The sequence below is a fragment of the Chaetodon trifascialis genome, chromosome 24, assembly GCF_039877785.1.
Source record: "Chaetodon trifascialis isolate fChaTrf1 chromosome 24, fChaTrf1.hap1, whole genome shotgun sequence".
Classification (NCBI taxonomy): Eukaryota; Metazoa; Chordata; class Actinopteri; order Chaetodontiformes; family Chaetodontidae; genus Chaetodon; species Chaetodon trifascialis.
In genome coordinates this window covers 13476434-13495722 of record NC_092079.1, presented here as the reverse complement: position 1 = coordinate 13495722, position 19289 = coordinate 13476434, and the positions used below count along the sequence as shown (strand labels likewise).

The window sequence follows — 19289 nt, the reverse complement described above, 5'->3', positions numbered from 1 at the left end:
TGCATGATGGCTGTGTCGAGTAGAGCAGAAAGACTAAAACCTAAAAAGTTAAAGTGAGTCCTGGTGATTGTAATCTGAATTTAACGCTGCTATAATCAATATTTCTATCAACAATGGATGAAATGAATTATCACGACGCTCTGCAGGTCACTGTTTTGGTTTTCCAGCCTGAAATTTACGGCCCTCATCAACAAAAGTTCTCAGAAACCTGCTCAGCACCAAACAGCGGGCGAGCGACAAGCTGGTGGACGTAGAGGAGCATTTAGCAGCTGCAGAGCTGGATATTTCCCTCAGGAGTGAGTGAAGACCACAGACAGAGCTAAAAGAGAGCAGACGGTGGACTCGGCTTCATCAGGAGCACAGAGGTACACATGCTCCACTGCTCCATATCTGCTGGGTGCGTTCATAAAACACGTTCAGCGTCAGTGTGCACCACTTCCTGTTGTATCATCAGTTCTTTAAGTCCGTGCACTTCTTAAAACCTGACCAGCACAGTTCCTTCCCATATTTCCCATCATGCACTTCAGCTGCGTTCACGTCCTGCACTCGGTTTGTTATTTTTATTTCAGATTCCAGACTGTTGTCGCCGTTCAGCAGCCGTCGTCAGGTTTTGATTCAGGTTACATCACTCCGCATCAGTGTGTGTGTGCGTGTGTGTGTGTGCGTGAGGCGGCTGTGAAGGACTACGCCGCCGCTGAACTGGGTCGTGGGTAACGCGTTGCTATGGCAACTGCTGCTCGCCGGCCCTGGGGCGAAGAGCTGCTTTTCGCTCACACTTTCTCTCTCTCTGTTCTTCCTCGCTCGCCCTGCCTCTTTCCTCACCTTCTTCTTCTCTCTCTTTGTTTCGCCGCCTGCTTTCTATCGATCTCTCGCTCGGCCTTCCTCTCCATTCACCTCGCTGCTCTCCTCTCTCTCTCTCTTTCTCTCTCTCGTGCTCCATGCTTATTCCACCATCTCCCTCTCTCATCCCTCCGTTTTGTCTTCGTCTGTGGAGAAAACAAAAAGAGGCTGAATCTGTTATCACTACTTGCTTAACTGTCACCCTCAGCTGCAAATTGAAATCCTAATTTAAGCAGGGGGACATTTTCCAGTTTTGTCCTGCAGGCCGCTACAGCGATTTGGAAGGAGAACGAGCTTTATTAACAGCAGGGGATGTTAATCCTTAATTGCAGCTCTTGTCTGTCAAATTATTTGCCTTTCTGTCGCTTGAAACAATGAAAGTCGGAAGTCCCCAAATCTTCTGTTCTTTCATGCTGGCATGCTGGTGTTCCTTCACAGACAGCCTGCAAAATGTTCCCACAACCTGATGAATTGTACTTGGTCTGAGATTGTTGAGATGATATACGATACAACGTCTTGAGAGGAGCGTAACGTATTGTCTAAGCGATTAACTCCAGCTGGCTCACTGTAAGTACAGCGTGGGCATGCAGTCATATTTCAAAGAGAGAGCAGAGAAGACAAGCGGGGCAGAGATAAGAGGTAGCGATGCAGCGAGGTATAAAACGAGAGCGATGGGCCGGCCTCGGTGTGTCACCTAAATCCTACTCTAATGAATAGCCCATTGATTTCCATTAGGGCTGGCTGGAGCTGACCACTCCAGCCTGTCTGTTTCCCATTAGCGTACTTTAAAAACTGAGTCTGACAAACAATCGTAGCCAGAGGCAGACCAGATGAGGGGCCCCTGCAGTGTTTAAAGAAACCTGTGCATGGGGCGGGACGACCGGGCTAACGGCAGGAATAATATGAGCCTTAACTACCGGCCGTGCACTTATCTTAAGAAATGAGCAAAATCTGCTAACAGGCTCCTTTCACCACCTTCAAAGGACAGTTAAAGTCCATGAATGTCAAGATAACGTCAGTCGCAGTTGAAAAAGCAGGATTATCACATCTCCCTGACAGCTTTTACTCTCTCCCCTAAATAAAAAAGACAGGAGGACTAACATACTAAATTACCTGTTAAGATTGACCTTTTATGGCGGATGGAGTGTCATTGCACAGCAGCTTTTAAACAGCCTCCCGCTCGTCATTGTATCGACCTGTGAACCCCCCACCCCCCGAGGCCTGGCCCGTTTCTCGGCTCAGGATTTTCGAGCCATCCAGCCTTATCAGCTCCACCTCTCCATCAGCCCGCTTCCTTCATTAACATTAATAGGATTTGGATCTATTATGCAACAAGCCTCCGCTCGGTTACGCAACGCAGAGTCTTCAGCAGCAGCAGCACACTTTGGAAGGGAGCAGTTGCATCTTAGATTTATGGCTTGGTTTTTCATTCACTCAGACAAGGAGAGGAGGGTTTTCAATATCTGCCCGCATACGACCCCACACTGAGGTCAGAAACATGGAGGAACCACAAGCCAACAGCTCTCTGACTGATGATGTCAGTTTTGCTCAGCAGTTTATGTAAAGTGCCAGCTGTAAAATGCTGCTGTAAAATGGTAAATCACAGATCATAAAGCCTGATGACGAGGTCAGCAAATGAAGCAGCAAACTTTTTAGCTTGTAATTTTGTGGGAACAAATTATCCAATTAAAAACGTTCTGAATAGACTTGTGCCGTATATTTTATCTTGTTTGTACATTTCATGAAATTGTGCAAAATTTTCCAAATCAAGAGACAAACCAGCTCTTCCTTTGCTGCACGTATGTCTAAACCACTGCTGCAGCTACATGCTCACAGTCCCAACATGCTGATGTTAGAACATCTGCAACGTTTAGTCTTAGTTAATGGGTGCAGAGTTGTTGCATTTCATTCTGTGGAGAACATGAACGTGTGCACCAAATTTCATGGTAATCCATCCAATAGTTGTTGAAGGAGAAGTCAGGGATCACCAAAGCCAGTAGGATTCATGGTCTGAAGAGCATGCATGTCCCAGTGTTCATGGAAATCCAGTTAATAGCTGTTGAGAAATTTCATTCTTGACCAAAGCGATGCTAACAGACGTCTCCAGGAGAGATGCTGCTGATGATCCGGAGCACCACCCGGCCTGAGTAAAGAGTACAGTTTGACAAACGGAGTATGTACTCCGGTCAGTCGTGTGTACAAGGCTCTACAAACAGAAATGTTTAGATCCAACAAACTTCTGTTCATGAAATAATGATGCTTCAGAGCTGCCGATGGGAGCATGTTGTCATGGAAACAGCAAAGTGGCACACACAAGACAGTTCATTTTGTCTTTTTTTTTTTTTTCCCAGAGTAACTTCCTGCTTTGCTGGAGGAGCTATTTTTAACGGGTGTTATATAAGATGCGACTCTTGTGCTCAACACAATGTGTTATTTTCCCTCCTTTTCATTCCTCTTCATCCTCTTGACTGTGATGGGAGCAGAATGCATCGCGTTTACAATACCTGCATCCCATGAAGCTCACATCTCACGCTGGAAACTTCATGCACCAGCACAGTTAATGGCAAATTTACAAACTCTTCATCATCATCATTCTGTAGAAACTGCCCTAGAAAATAAATGGCAAGTCATTTATCTTGAAATAATTTATTTAAGGCTATGGGTTATTCATTCGATCTGGTCTTAATACAGAAAAATGTTTCAAATGTTTCTTTAAAGACAAAGGGGAGATGGAGTAGTTATTTGGAGTGGGATGTGAGCAAGTAGCGCAGTTTGCATGTAATATTCAGCACTCCCAGCTGAGCTCAAAGTGAACACTCGAGCTGTGAAAGATGCTATGATTAGGCGCACGACACGCCTGAGAGGGAGAAGTGTTGTTCTTCCCGTGTAGACTTAGAGAGACGAGCATGGCAGCATGAACATCCACGCAGGAGGAAAGATTAAACAGCAGTGGACAAAAGGCCGTCGAGTGTTGCAGTGAGTGTCGTCACCATCGCTTTATGAGGTCTCCGCTCTGTATGCTCCGTGTAAAGCATGCATTTGGTTTGCAGTCTTTCGCCATTTGCGTGCTTTGAAATCTGACATGGATTGTTTGTTCCTGTGTCCTCCTTAAAGCATTTTTAGCTGCAGGGGAAGTTTCCGACAGAATGGCCTTCGCACCAGTGAATTAACCCTGTTCTGTCCGCCTCCCCCTGCAGGATGCTTCGAGTGCTGCATCAAGTGTCTAGGCGGGGTGCCCTACGCCTCGCTGGTGGCCACCATCCTCTGCTTTTCAGGCGTGGCTCTGTTCTGCGGCTGCGGCCACGTGGCGCTGACTGGGACCCTGACCATGCTGGAGAACCACTTCTCAAGGGTCACCAGCGACCACGAAACCCTCGCCATGGTGTAGGTTCACAGTGTGGTTCACTCAGCAGACAATAGCTGTCTTTACATCATTCTTTATCAGTGAAATCAAGCAGTAAAGCACTGAAGCGTATGATAGAATGTCAGAAAGAATGAAATATGTCCTGATATGTCAGATTTCAGAAATCTTCTGCTAAAGTTGGCTAACATTGGATAACAATCTTGCAGCCACAGAACGCTGCTCACATCTTTCTAATGTTAGCAACCATTAGCGCCATAAGCTTAAAGGCAGCTAACATCGGCCAAGATATCCCTCTAAATTGGCCAACACCCTTAAGATACTGGTCTTTACTGAAGTTTGCTTACACAGTCTTGCTTTAATGAATCCTTCCTGTTCTGTGTGTGTGTGTGTGTGGGGGGGGGGGGGGGGGGGGGGGTCAGGATCCAGATCTTTCAGTACATCATCTACGGCATCGCCTCCTTCTTCTTCGTCTACGCCATCATCCTGCTGGCTGAGGGCTTTTACACCACCAGCGCCATCAAGAAGGAGCTGCAGAGTGACTTCAAGACGACCGTCTGTGGACGCTGCATCACTGCCTTTGTATGTCAGCACACACACACACACACACACACACACACACGCTCTGCTGCAAACCATCACACCCACTGACCCAGTTACACTCCAAATTAAAGCCTCTAAATGAGTTTTTAATTACTTTGATGTGTATTTTATAATGTTTATGCTTAAAATAGTGTTTACAGGCTTAGAGAAATGACACAAAACAGTAATTAATAATGCTGCACAAGCCAGGACGAGGTCATCATGAAAGTGTTGCAGTGACATCATCACACACCTCCACTGCACATTATGGACACACACAGACACATAAGAAGGACGGATACACACACACACACTCAGAATCGAGCCCTTGAGGGTAATTCTGGCACAGTTTGTCCTTTCGAGCCTGATTACTCTAATTGCTGCAGATGTCCGGTAACATTAGCTGAAACACAGACTCTGAGTGTGCGTCTGTGGAGCCAGTTCTCTCTTTTCACCCCTCTCCTCTCCTTCAGTTCATGTTCCTGACCTACATCCTCGCCCTGGCCTTCCTCGCCATCTTCGGCTTCACGGCGATACCTGTCCTGCTGTTCTTCAACATGTGGAATACCTGTGCTGCCATGAAGTCTCCTGACGCCAACATCACCTCGCCTGACTCCATCTGTGTGGATGTCAGGCAGTACGGTTAGTTGTTTCCTCCACCTGTCATTTCTCAGGGTAATGTTGTGGCTTACGTCAGCAGGTGAATTTAAGCTCTCAGCTTCTCATACAGGTGTTTTTCCAGTGTATGACTGTTGAGCATCAGTCAAACACAATGTGTGGGGGACAAACATCAAAAGCTGACAGCTGTCATTCTAAATTTCTCCAACTGTCACCTGTAATTGGATCAGAAGTAGAAATATCTCAAGCATCATGTCATGATGAGAAATCCAAAGAGCTGTCTCTGAAGCAATGCTCCCCTGAGCACCATTAAGTGTTCATTATTTTATGCTCATTATCACCACAAACCATTGCTATGAAGACTGGCAGCCTCCGAGCAGTGTTTGTCAGCTCGTCCTCGAGTCATTCAGGCCAGCGTGTCCTTTTATATTCCTGCTCTGCTCTGTTCCTGCACACCTGATCTAATTTAGGATGACACGTTTCCATTGCAGTTTAATTGGATCAGGTGTGCAGGAGCCTTGGAGGTGGGCCTTGATAACTGGGTTTGGAAGAGCACAGAAAAAGGCTGAATATCCTACATGTATAACACCAACTTCATGTCAGCTTACGTTCATGTTCCGTGTTTATCTTCAGAACTATGAGACCAACTCTCTGCTAGCAATGGTTTATGGGAAATTAGCTGTTTAGGATAAGACACTAAATGTGCTACATGTCAACTGAAGTGTAGGAGGAGTAAATATGTATCTGCTCCATTTCAACTCACTGGACAGTGATTTAAACCTCACTCATCAGAACTGTGGACCCCCACCATTAGCAGCTCAACTAAAGACATGTTCCCAGTGCTGAAGTGGCAAAACTACTGGAAGTATTGGAAGGAAATTTGTTTCAGATTCACCTGCCAAAAAAACAAGAGGGAGAAGACATGTTCAAGTGCACCATGTTGCGTATCCCTCAGGTATTTTGACTTGCAGCTGCAGTAAAAAGAATCAGGCCGCATGCTGTCTTACATGTTGTCAACGTTTAGGAGAAGTTCCCCTGATCGAGGCAGCCGAGCTCAAACGTGACAGGCAGCCACGGCCATCGAATACTGGCCATATTGGACATATATTAGCCATCATAAACTTAGTTCAGTACTGCTTATACATGAGAACACTGCACCACTAGCTAGTCTTGCTTTAATTGTTGAAAAATACTCCTTTTTCCAGTATGATTCAAAAAGCTTTACTCTGTCCGTTGTCCCTGTGCACAGAGCAAATTAATCTCCATCTCCAGTTCACTTTGAATGTTATTTTCCATACAGGAAGAGGTCAAAAATACATTTAGATTATTGAAAGCCTGATTGAATCTCTATGAAAATCCACCCTCCTGCAGTATTACGCCGTACGCAGTAACGCTCTCCTATGATTGCATATCTTGTTATCTGTTAGATGGCCTAATGCACAGTATGTGACCCATATTTGAAGGACAGCTGGCCTGCTTACAAAGCAGGATGAGGATCACATATGCTTCATTGGCAGTCATACTGTACTACGTTGTATGAAATATTAACCCCAATTACTGGCAGACATCAAACTATTATCAGCAGCTACAGTTGATGAGTGAAATGTTTTGGTACTAATGTTTGTAATTGTAGAAGAAGAAAAGGTAAAGGATGAGTGCAGCCTATAATAAGCGTTTCCAGCCAGTTCTCCAAAATGTTTTTACAGTGAAGATATGAATCAAAATAATGACCCATATTTTTCCCGTAGGAGGGGCTCAGAGGCCCGGACAGCGGCGGCCCTGTCTCCTTTAATCTTTATCCGAGCCTAAGTCATAATGCTTTCAATCAGGCAGTCTCGGGGGAGGAAAAAGCTTCTTGCCTCCGATGAGACGGCGGCGCTCCTGTGATGTTTCATCTCTCTGATCCTGTAGGTATAATTCCGTGGAACGCCACGCCAGGAAAAGCTTGTGGAGCCACACTGGGAGACATCTGTAACACCAGCGAGGTGAGAGGACAGGACGTGACGTCTTCTCTTGTCCTCTGTCATCCCTTTGCTTCCTCACTCATGTCCTCTTCTCGTCCACAGTTCTACCTGTCCTACCACCTCTACATCGTCGCGTTCGCCGGCGCAGGTGCCACCGTCATCGCATTGGTAAGCTGCTCGCGATCCCACGATAATGGGCTCCTCAAAATATGCACGTTGCCATGGCGTGCTTATCTGTTGCCACGGCAACCCCGCCTCTCACGGTCGTCTTACGGGTTGAGAGCCGAGCCGCAGCCTGCCTCTGCTGCGTGTAGACAGGGTCAGTGTGTACTCTGCTGTGGAGGCGGACTGTTTTGTTTCACGTCCAGGGAGAGACTAAGGAGAGACTAAAAAAAGCAATGAGCACCTCTCCAGATGTTACACTGAGTCACCTGACAACCCTCTGCGCTGCCATGTGTTCCAGCTAACGTCCAGGCAGCAGGACGACATCCAGAACAGTGAGATCAGAAAAAAGCATTTGAGCAAACGTGAATCAAAATCAGAAATCAAAATGTTCTTCACTGGCTGGTGACGTCGCTCTGGTTGAACAGTGACTTCCAGGTGACGACCAGGTGACTTCACTGACGCCTGCTAATCAGTGGAATTACCTGGAAGCAAAGTCTGAGTTTCTAGTCTGTCCACAGTGGAAACAGACTCAGTTAAGTGTGATTGTCCCACAATGCAACACACAGAGGAAATGTTGAAAACGTTAAAGCAATTAGTGGTGAGAAGTAGCTTTCTTTGCAGACTTTAAATGGTTGTTTCTTCAGCGTTTGCTGAATGTGTACTTCATGCTAATCATTACAGGAAACTTTTTGCGTTCAACACACTGTTACACAAACAGGAAATAATGAAAAAAGGAGCAGACCACGATCAAACCTCTTGACTTGAGAACGTCACGCCAACCAAACTTCAATAATAAAGGAAAATGGTTTTTCCAAAAATCAGTAATTCTTTATTTCTCCATAATTGGTTCTAATTTTTTGCAGCTGGTCGCAGCTCTAACGTTTCCTTCGTGCACTGGATGGTGGGAGAATAGTTTCCATCAGCCAAAGGAATCAAGCATTGTCAGCGAGCAGGCTGTTTCTGCACATCTGTCGTGCTTTTCCTGAACACTCGTGATTTTTTATATCATACAGCATTAAATCAGTGTGTAGCACATCATTCCCTGTCTGTAAAGTAAATGAAGAAAACATGTCCGTTTCTCCTCAGATCCACTACCTGATGATTTTGGCGGCTAACTGGGCCTACCTGAAGAGCGCCGTCTCCACACACGACTACCAGGACATCAAGACCAAGGACGACCAGGATCTGGAGGCTGAGGCGCGCTCCAAGGAGGGCCAGAACTCCTCCTCCTACTCATAAGGACAAGCGATCCTCTCCCACCACCACCCATCTCTCCACATCTCAACCCCCACCCTGCAACACCCAAGACCCACCCCTCCCTATGTTAAAAACAAACCACCTCGGTCATGTTTGATAGTCCCCCCACCTCCTGATTCTCCATCCTCTTCCCTTCCATGATGTTGATTAAGAGCTGTGGGCTCACACCAGAGGGGAAGAGGATGGAGGCTCAGGAGAGGCGGCAGGCCCAGACGGAGGCGGATGCTTCAGAACGGGAGAGCTCGCCCGCCGGGGTCGAGCTCAGGTACGATATATCAGTTCAGAAGCGTCTCCTCCCCCGTACCTTTGGGCGCCGGCTCGTGAACGTGGCCCGGCTGTGATGGCCTCGCGCCCTGAGCCAGCACAGCCTCTCAACACACAACTCCTAACAGCCTAAAAAAAACATTGTTCACTGTCTGCTTCAGCCACAGGAAGCCAGGCAGCGACCAACTTCCTCCGTTTTTTGGTGTTTTATATGCATATATATATGAATATGAATATATTGTGCGAATGTGTACGAATGTTGTTGTTTTTTTTAATACTCTCTGAAAGTATGCCAGGTACTATTATGATCTTTCTTCTTCTTCTTCTTTATGTTTTTGCGCTCATAGGTTTTTCTCCTTTACTTTCTTCTCCATCTTAGACTTTTTATTGCTATTGCTCGATAAGTTGTTGCACTATTGCGAAACAAAAAAATAAGGGAGACGAAAATCCCTTAAAACACAAAGCACCCCAGCCCCCCCCGTCAAAGAAATACCTAAAAGACTCAAATCATGTGGTATCTCAAGGATTACTGTGCATTTACGTGAGCAGAGTTTATTTATCCACCGAGGTATTAACCGTTGGTTTAAGGCGGAGGAGTGGCGAACGTTTATTAAGGCAATCGTTTTGGGGAAAAACGCTCATTCGCTTTCTTGTCAAGAGATCGTTGAGAACATCGTTACACTGATTTAGTTTCTTTTTGGTCGAAGCCAAGCTAACTGTCTCCAGCAGTGTTTAAGCCTAAGCTAACTGGCTGCTAGCCTTAGCTTGATATTTACCCTATGAACATGAAAGTGGGGTCGATCTTCCCGTCTGAGTCTCGGCAGGAAAGTGAATGAGTTCACTTCTCGAAATGCCAGACTGTTGCTCTTAAGACCTCTCTGGTTTTCGCTCCACTCATCACCAGCGGCAGCAGGAATCGAACATATGTCCATCTCGGTCTTTCAACACAAACAAAGACACACACCTCAGGAATCAAACCAAATCTGAGTTTCACTAGTTGTGTTCTTCTCCAAAGCTTCACCCTCTAAACACTGACCCTGAGCGGACTGGAACACTGCCCGTCTCAGTTACACCGTCACTTTCTGAAATCCCTCCTCTTGCCGATGAAGTTCACCTGTAAATAGCCGAATCACCCGAAAAGATCTCGATGTACACCTCTCCCAGAACGGAGAGCACAGCCACGCTCAGTTATTTTCTTCCACAGATAAATGTAAATGTACCCTTTGAGATATGTGTTTAGCACTCAAATACTAGTTCTGCATTTGATATGATAATTGTAATGTAACATCTTGAATGATATGTCGTGAGAGGGATACAGTGCAGTCATGATATGATATGATATGATATGATATGGATTGAGGTGCTTGTGACGTATACATTTTAAAACGTGACAAAAAAAATATGGAAATTGATTTTTAATGTTTTATCAGTTTTAGGCAGCTGAGTTCTTCTTGTGATTCAGTAATAATGATTTTATTAACTGTTTTTGCTTTTTTTTTTTTTTTCGATGGCCAGCCAAACGAGTGACTCATCAACACGTGAGTTGAGACAAAAGTCGCTTTTTTTCTTTCCTTTCTAACGTCATGCCTCTCATATGAGCCACAGAGACTGTTTGGGATGTTTACACTCTGAATAAAACAAGTCAGGAATTTTCATACATTAATTTTATAATCAGATATTCTTTAATAATCATGAACTATATTCTATATTGATCATCACCGGTTAGTTTACCCTCAAAAAAAAAAGAAAGAAGAAACCTTTTTGAATTTTGATGAGATGAAGCATGTCAGTATCGTCCATGTGTGCAGCTGTCTCTTCTGTATAAAAAAGGACTATATTGCCATGTGTGTTATGTTTGATAAATATACGTGCTTTGCCGGCAGGTTGATGTAAAGACAAACTTCAATTTCCTATAAGACGATGCGTGTCAGGGTGTTGTTGTTTCCTCGTTATTTGCATGAAGGAGACATGACTGTGTCTTTACAGTTTTTCAGGTGATGTGTAGTCAATTGTACCGACAACTATGGTAGGCGGTGTTTGCCCCCCTCCTCCACACCCCCCCTCCACCCACTTTTCTAAAGAAAACTCCATTGTACTTTGATGGCATTGTAGTCCCTGTAGGTGTTTCATTATGGTTTTATTTTTTAAGTTGGAAATAGTTCTATGACTCCTATATAGTGATGATTTTTGTAACCTTCTCTAGTAAAACCGATATTTTTTATTATCGTGGCGCCTTGGTCTCCTGTCTCGTTCTTGTGTTTGGGTCTTTGAATTTTATTATTTCCTGTTTATGGTTACAAACCCAGATTTAAAAAGTGATAATATACAACAAACCATTGCTTTAGAGCTGGAGCTAACAACTACATAAAAGAAATTCACCAAAAACGACGCCACGACCACTCAGTGTTTTGGCTTTTCTGCTTCAAAAATAGCCTGAAATGCTCAGTTCTCAAACCATTTGCTGATTAATTCTCTGCTGACTCCTCGGCTCACCCACTAATGTCAGCTCTCATCGGCCAAATGAGTAAATGAAATGATTGAACCGGCAGAACTCCTTCCTTCTCCCACAGGATAATGCAGTTGACACAATTTTTGACTGTAAGCGAGTGAATGATAAAGCTCCAGAAATCCTCCATGTTTGTTGTGTTTGCAGCATTTGCCTTCAGTAATCAAGAGTCACCTGCAACAGGTGCTGCTAATGACTGAATTAGACAGCGTCCTGTGCCGACACAGTGGAGAAACCTTTAAACAGACAAACGCTGACTCCCAAGAAAAGGTCACACTGCTTTCTTAAAAAGTCAGTATTAATTTCTTTCTGTGGAGTGTCGACATGAAAACTCTGGCTGTGATCTTAAAATACTCGCCGCTGCAGACTGGATCCTCTGAACAGGTTTAAAGACCCTCCACATCCACGGTGCACCCACACAGGTGATTTCCCTCTCTACCTGCTGTGAACTGTGTGGGCGGGCTCTGTTTGATTTACATCTCCCTCATTCTCCAATTTTGCTGCTCCTTTTCTGGAAATAAAATGGATTTTTTTCGACATTCGGTCTGCTGAGCCCACATCATTCCCAGAAAAGCTGTGCAACTTCAACCTGGCCGGTAACTGAAGGCGCGTGCGTGGACGTGCACGGCTGCTGGGATTCAACATCAGTAGGGGAATCACATCTGAGATGGCCTGTGCCACGGAGAGGCCACAAACTGGGCTTTCAGCTCACGTTTGATATGTGAGCACTCTCTTGTGGACAAAGAGGGTATTACACCTCCAACAAAAAAATCACACACATTAGATTTTTCTGCAGTTTGATGCTGGCTGCGGTTTTATTTCCAGTGTAAAAATGGTGGGAGATTTGCCTGAAAGAAGGCCACAGTGTGCTCCTCATTTGTGATTGATAAATATTTCCATACAGGAAATGATTAACAGCAGCAAATTCATCGGCCGTCTAGAAACCATGAAACACTGAATTCCATCATGACGTCACTCGTCTGACAAATTTCTAACCAACATCTATAAGATCTCTGGTACAGATGTGATTAAAACTCATGTGATTAAAAGTAATGCATCTCATTCATTTCTTACCATAGAGACAATGCATTAATCTCAGGACTTCTCTTTTTGTGGGCGACAACTTTGAGCCGCAGCTGCTTCAGTGACGTCAGAACTGTTGGAACAAAAACCCTTTGACGGTTTCAAATGCTTTGTGTGTTTCGGGAACTGTTATGACTTTCAGTAAGCTGTTTCAGCTCTTATCAGAGAAACCCCCTGAAGGCCTTCCCTCAGACAGTTACCTCTGACACAGTGGAGGCTCAGCACTGACCACACACACACCTGTAAACACACACTGCATCAGAAACTGGAAATGAAGTCTGGAACGTGGTGTTGAGACTCTTCTCATGTGGTGAAATTGCCAAATATTGGCACAAATCTTTTCAATTTTGGTCTAAAAATATCTGCTTAAAAGTGTGGATGATGGTCAAAAGTTTATCTGTGGGCATCGCACACAGGAGTCCCAGAACAGACACCAGCTCCTCCCTCACAGACTCATGAAATCAGAGCCGAGCAGTCTGTGGCTGAAGCCTCACAGCAGCTCCTGCAGGAGTCACAGCGAGCGCTCGGCTCCGCAGCAGGTGGACTCGGAGGGACTCTTCCTCTGCAGGTCCACCGTGTTGTTGTGGATCAGGTGATCGGCTCGGTCGTCCAACGCCAGGACGCGACGGACCGCCTCCTCAAAGGCTGAGGCCACATTCGTAGCGTCCTTGGCGCTCGTCTCAAAGTACGGGTGGCCGCCGTTCTCACGGCACCAACGTCGTGCATCGTCCCCCGACACCTGCCGCTCGGCCACGTCCAGTTTGTTGCCCAGCACCACAAAGGGGAAGTTCTCGGGGTCCTTCACGTCAGCGTAATAATGGAACTCCTTCTTCCAGTGGGCCAGGTTACGGAAGCTCTGACCGTCATCCACGCTGAAGGTGAGCAGGCAGCAGTCGGAGCCGCGGTAGAAAGGCGTGCGGAGGCTGCGGAAGCGCTCCTGACCTGCCGTGTCCCAGATCTGCAGGGTGACGTGGTGGCCGTCCACCTCCAGCTCCCTGTTGAGGAACTCCACGCCGATGGTGTGGAAGAGGTGCGAGTCAAACTTGTTGCTGACGTAGCGGTTCATGAGCGATGACTTACCGACGCCGCCGTCACCCAGGAGGATCACCTTCAGGAGGGCTGACTTGGATGTCATGGCTGCAGTGAACCGGGTCGGGACAAATGTGGTTTTGCTGTTCTGAAGTCTGGAAACAAGAAGAGTGGAGACGGTGGTTTCACCTGAGGAGCACAGACACTTCAGATTAGACATCAAAAGAGCAAAGCAAATCTCACATCTGCCAGTACTTTGATAATCAATCATCATTTTCCTGCTCACGCTGCCAGGATCATTACAGACTCACTCTTTCCATTGTTCTAACTTTCACAATAAAAGCATGATACACATACACTAAGTGTTTGCCAGTGGAGGATAAACTCACTCAATCATTTCACCAACAGGCAACTCAACCAAATAACTTTCAGAAGGTAAAAGAATATTTGCTTTCTTGACATTTGATTGTTTATTAGATGAATAAATAAACTCACTGCCTACACACACTCCTGAGCTGAAACAGCAGGGGGTGGGGGGGCTGCAAACACACCTGAACCAATACATCTGCAATCTCCAGACCCTACTGCCTCACCCTCAGACAGCGAGCAGCCAGTCCACGATCGATTAATAAACTTCCCACCCCGCCTGCGTCCCGAGGACACTGATCACAGGACAAGTGAGTCACCCGCTAGTGATGCCATTCAACAACAGAGAGAAGATCTGAGAACAACTCCTCACCGTTAAATCAGCACACAGATGTCATTTTGTCAGCGATCTGTGGGAGACAGAGAGAGAGTATTTAAGTTCACAGATGACCACGTGGCCGAAGGACTTCACCCACTCACAGCTCAGCTGCACAGAAAAGTGAGGATTTAAGCACACTCTTAATCACACACCACACACTGGCATACTTAGCATACCAGTTCAAGCCAAACGGCAGTCAGTCCACCCACATACCAGAACAAAGCTCCGGGATGAAGATGGGAAATCTCTCCAGGAGGAGGTTTAAGGGAGGCGAGGAGGAGCTCATCCATCACAGGCCGGGAGCAGACAGGCTCCACCAAAAGTCTGCTGCTTTCTTAAAGTGTGTTTCTGACTTCCTTCTTTTCCAGCAGACAGCAGCTTTAGTTAGCTTTGGTTAGCTTAGCATCACAGTCACAATGAATCCAGTCCATAATCACATGATAAGTCTGACTGTTCATTAATGTTTCTGCATAACATGGCACGGCTCGCCGAGGGAGGATTCTCTGAAACACGCTGAATTTGGGGACTTTAAGGGACATTAAGGTCACTTAAACTCTGGAAACCACTATCTTCATTAACTGTTTTATCTAGAAAACTTCAGAAAAATGCCAATTTCCTCCAGCTCAAGCAGATCTACTATAAATGCCTTCTTTTATTTGACTAAAAACCTGAAAATATTCAGATGAAAAAAAGCATGAAAACATTTCAGAAGTTGGAACAGCCAACATTTGACATTTTTGCTTTAAAAACGGACCAGAACTAAATGATGTCTTTGTCCTGAGATGATAAAACACTGATGATGCAGGGATGCCCCCCCACCCCCCCACCACCACCACCACCACCACACACACAGCAGTCATGTGCTTCATTCTCCCTTTAACTGGCCTTTGTGTTATTTCCAATAAAGCAATGCATGCTTTATGAACCATGAGTTCATTTCAACCTACAAACTATAACATTTCCGTCCATGTTTTCCAGGCTGGTCAGGGGAGTTTGTGCTCCATCAGCGGGGAAACCACGTGCGCATGCGGAGCTTTGCAGGGCGCTGATCACATATCAATAAATGTGTTTTACAGCAGTGACAACACGGTAACTGCAGCTATCAGGTGTGACCGCAGAAGAAAACAACATTTTAAAGTTCAAAGTTAATTCAGCAGCCTTCCGGGTACAAACTGTGTTGACAATCTTTTATTTGCGCTACAAATTCAGATTTTTTGCGCTTCAAGATGACGACCAGTAATTAGATCCATTTTCGGACGCGCATGTTTTTGCCATTTCTTCTTTTTAATTAACACTTTACTGTTCGTGTCTTACATCGCCTTTATTTAGAATATTAAACTTAACATGACATGGTGGTAAAAGACACGGCATAGGAGGAAACGTAAGCAGTTAACTCGTGCGACTATTACTCGTGCCAAGCCAAACCAAACCAAACCAAACCGGGAGATTGGCCGAGTTCAGTCAGAGTAGCTACAATATAATTAACTTATAAAAAAGAGGTTTAATACTAAGTAGCACTCACCTTCTTTGACATGACTGAATATTGAACTGTGCTGTAGGCGCCGTCCGTATTCTGAGGAAATTATGGGTTTGTCCGATAATGGAAGTTTAACCGCAAACTGTTGCTGTCCGATAATGGGCGCACTAATACTTCACGCTTTGCCGGGCGATTAAAAGGAAAGAAAGTGAGGTTTTTTAAGTATGTCATACCTGTGACTGTACCTGTCAGTGCGGCGGTCACAGCGGCGGTTAAATCCCCCTCGTTCATCCCGGCAGGGTGCTGCTGTCAGCCGGTGACATGGCGCTCCGGTCCCCGCTGCTCTCTGCCCTCACTGCCCTGATGACGCTCATATGACCCGCGAGCGTCACGCCTCCTCCCGTCATGCGCTCTGCTGGACGCGGTGAGGGCCGAACTGTGATTTTACTTCCTATCTTCTGGGGAAACAGATATGCACACAATAAGTAGAGAGTATTTAAAAAGATTCGTTTTTAACACTGAAATTAATCAACAGCCCACCAGGCGGGCTGAGGCCTGCAGAGGGTCCCAGAGGAGACCCTCAGGACACTCTCACCGCTTCAGGCTCTGCAGCAGACACAAGAGTGTTTTCAACAAAAGAGTGTAAAATAAGGTGTTTTAAAGATAAAAGGGCGAAAGGTTATCACAGTGTGTTTGCATGCCTCTACAGAGCGTTAAGACCCACCAAAGGAGCCCGAAGCACCTCCAGCTCCTCGCCTCCACCTCTCTGTATGTGTGTGTATGTGCACAGGACAGAGAACAGAGCACAGATGTGACAGGCCGCCGTATGATAAGAGGCAGCATGTGAAAGTGGACACAACGCAGAGGACAGCCACAGCGCTGAGACACTGAGCAGCCACGCTCCAGCTGCATCTGGACGCTCCATGTCTGACTAAAAGTGACTTTGTGACGCAGGATTTTATCTTTGGAGCTGATTTGAGAAACGTGTTGAACGTGTTGAAATCAGAGGGTTTAAGTTGCTTTAGCTGCATGGTGGTTTCAGTCCAGACGCTGAAAGATTTCATAAAACAGAAAGCAGAACTCACTCTTACAGATGAGCACACAGTGAGCTGAATGTTTCCCATAGTGCATCACAAACATCACAAACACTATGGAAGACTCTTCTTCTCCCAAATGTTCATTTTGTCAGCATTCTGGGTGGAAAAGTCCCAAAATGTGTTTCTGTAACTCTTCGGCCTGCACAGCAAAGGCCTGACGATGATGAGCGGATGAGTCGTTGTGCCACGTGGACTGAGTGAAGCACCATGGGATATCCACGCCTGCGGCAGATTACTGACTCACATGCTCGCTTTTCTGAGGTCACATGTCTCGTCCACTGGAGCCGCTTTGCTCCACATGAATGGGATATTGTAAAGGTGGCTCGAGGCATGTTTCTCCTGCTTTTCTAAGAGATTCAAGCGTTCAGACCTGAAAAGCTCTACGTGAGTATAAAGTATTATTATTAGTGTGACTTATGTGTAAAAACACATACGTTATGCATCTGTGAGGGCAAAGGTCAAAAGATCTACATTATTCCTCTGAGCAGAAAGTGCTTTGCAAGGAAGAGGAGCCAGAATAAGTCTTTAATGAGCTTCTCTAAGGACAGATGAAGTGGACGAGACAGGAAAGGACTGATGATGAGACGCACTTCCTGAAACGCTGTGGTCTCCAGGCTGCGGTGACTCGGCTCTTCAGCTCTTCACAGAGTGGATTTACTGGTGAGCGCACGTTAAAATACCAGATCCTGCCACGCAGAGTAGGACACAGCCTGAAAGTGTCTTTCTGAGGCACACGTCTGCGCTCTGTCCTGCAGGAATGCTCTGTCCTCTGTTTCCACTCTGCAGTCCTATGACCAGTCCTCCTGTTTCAGCGGTAAAGGAAATATCTGAAAGTCCTGTTTTGTCTCGTCTCGCTGTTGTCAGCACTTCTGGGTTGCACCTTTTCAAATGAAATCTTTGCACTGAGGTGAAAACAGGAAAAGCACTAAAGTGAAGTAAAGTGAAAACATCGTTTAATTGATGAGCAGAAAACGAATCAGCATCAATGAGCGTTCATGTTATTTTACAGACACTCTGTTGGGGTGAATGGATCCGTGCATTCAGAGGCAGACCCAGCCGCTGTGGTACCACTGCTGCCCACACCCGCTGCAGGTCACAAAAGTCATTGCGTCGTCGTCAGGGCCGCCCCGCCTCACCCACGCTGGCAAGAAAAGGGCCCCCCTGGACACCTGCGTCACCCGACAGTCCGTCCCCCCGCACCTTTTGCACTGGATCTTCTGTGTCTTTGTCCCCTCTATCCCCTGTGGAAGCTGTCTTTCGCTCACCCCGCGGGACGAGTACTCCGCCCTCAGCTGCCGGAGCTCGGCGCTGGCCATCTCCTCTGCAGACATCCGAGCGAAGGCCTCGGCCGACAGCGAGCCGCTCAGGAGGCCCTGACGAAGATGGCTGTTCTTCGGATTCCTCAAGTTGGCCACCCTGCTCCTCACGCAGGCTTTGTATTTGACCTGGCTGGATGTGTGGCGCTCATGGACGTGCCGCTCGATGTCTCTGGCCAGCTCTGCGGCCTCGCGTTGATCAGGAAGTTCAGGGCAGAGCGCGGCCTGGAGCAGCTGGACACATTTGGATCTAACAGGTGAGAAGTCAGAGGATGCACATGAGCTCTCTGCAGGGAGGGAAAGAGTGTGGAGGCCATCTTTTAGCCCTGAGGATGACGCTTCTGCACACTTCACACTCTCCGCCTCACATGTCTGTGCTGAACCACAGTGGGAATCTCCCTGCTCGGAAACCCCTCCATCTCCACGGCCATCAACCCTGCGGGAGCGCTCCGGCTCCTCGCTCTCCGAGCGTTTCACGCCCCACGTGTCTCTGCTGTACTGCCTCTTCCACTTGGACAACAGGCTCTTTGCCGCCTTCTTCACGCTGCTGTCAGAGCAGCTTTTCAGGAGCCTGTAGAGAACCCTGACGACGTCCGTCGTCTCCAGCTGCTCTGCTGTGACGTGCAGCTTCTCCAGGTCAGCGAGGAGGGTCGAGATGTTCCCGTAGCTTCTGTCTGCGTTGGCTCTCTCTATCTGCAGAGCACAGCGGACTATTTCTTTTGCATCCATGGCAGCTGCAGAGAGAAACAGAAGGTATTTAAGAAGTGAAACAACCTTATTATAGATGAGATTACACCTCATCTTAAAGAAAAGTAGCATTAAGATCTGTAACGGTGTCCGTGTTGTTTTCAAAGCATGCACCAGTCAGCGTATTAAAACACTCCTCTCTCCGTGTTGGTGTCTGTCTACCTGAACTTCCTCATGGTTTGCAGCGACAAGCAGAAACACAAGGAACGGCTACAAGGGAGCAGCCATGTTGAATGTC

General features: G+C 46.5%; 2 protein-coding genes across 7 annotated transcripts in view; one reads left to right on the top strand and one right to left on the bottom strand.

Moving 5' to 3' along the window:
• The window catches only part of LOC139352033 (neuronal membrane glycoprotein M6-b-like), a 23407-nt gene extending 12127 nt beyond the window's left edge, over window positions 1–11280 (top strand). Inside the window, exons 2-7 of the mRNA XM_070994058.1 lie at window positions 4038–4224; window positions 4624–4783; window positions 5257–5425; window positions 7313–7386; window positions 7468–7533; window positions 8617–11280. Coding sequence (XP_070850159.1) covers window positions 4038–4224; window positions 4624–4783; window positions 5257–5425; window positions 7313–7386; window positions 7468–7533; window positions 8617–8769 — 809 coding nt within the window. The 3' untranslated portion in view covers window positions 8770–11280. The remainder of the gene's footprint in view (window positions 1–4037; window positions 4225–4623; window positions 4784–5256; window positions 5426–7312; window positions 7387–7467; window positions 7534–8616) is intronic.
• LOC139352028 (ras-related protein Rab-9A-like) lies at window positions 10586–19289 on the bottom strand. Of its 6 annotated transcripts, none has more exons than XM_070994047.1 (5): window positions 19214–19289; window positions 16977–19038; window positions 16125–16349; window positions 14409–14445; window positions 10586–13858 (listed from the first exon to the last, which is right to left on the bottom strand). In XM_070994047.1, the coding sequence occupies exon 5, from the start codon at window positions 13773–13775 to the stop codon at window positions 13152–13154; it is 624 nt and encodes a 207-aa protein (XP_070850148.1). In that variant the 5' UTR covers window positions 13776–13858; window positions 14409–14445; window positions 16125–16349; window positions 16977–19038; window positions 19214–19289; the 3' UTR covers window positions 10586–13151. The 6 variants fall into 6 exon arrangements, with proteins under 6 accessions (XP_070850148.1, XP_070850149.1, XP_070850150.1 ...); XM_070994048.1 differs by having other exon boundaries at window positions 16137–16349; window positions 19214–19286; XM_070994049.1 differs by lacking the exons at window positions 16125–16349; window positions 16977–19038; window positions 19214–19289 and adding an exon at window positions 15937–15969.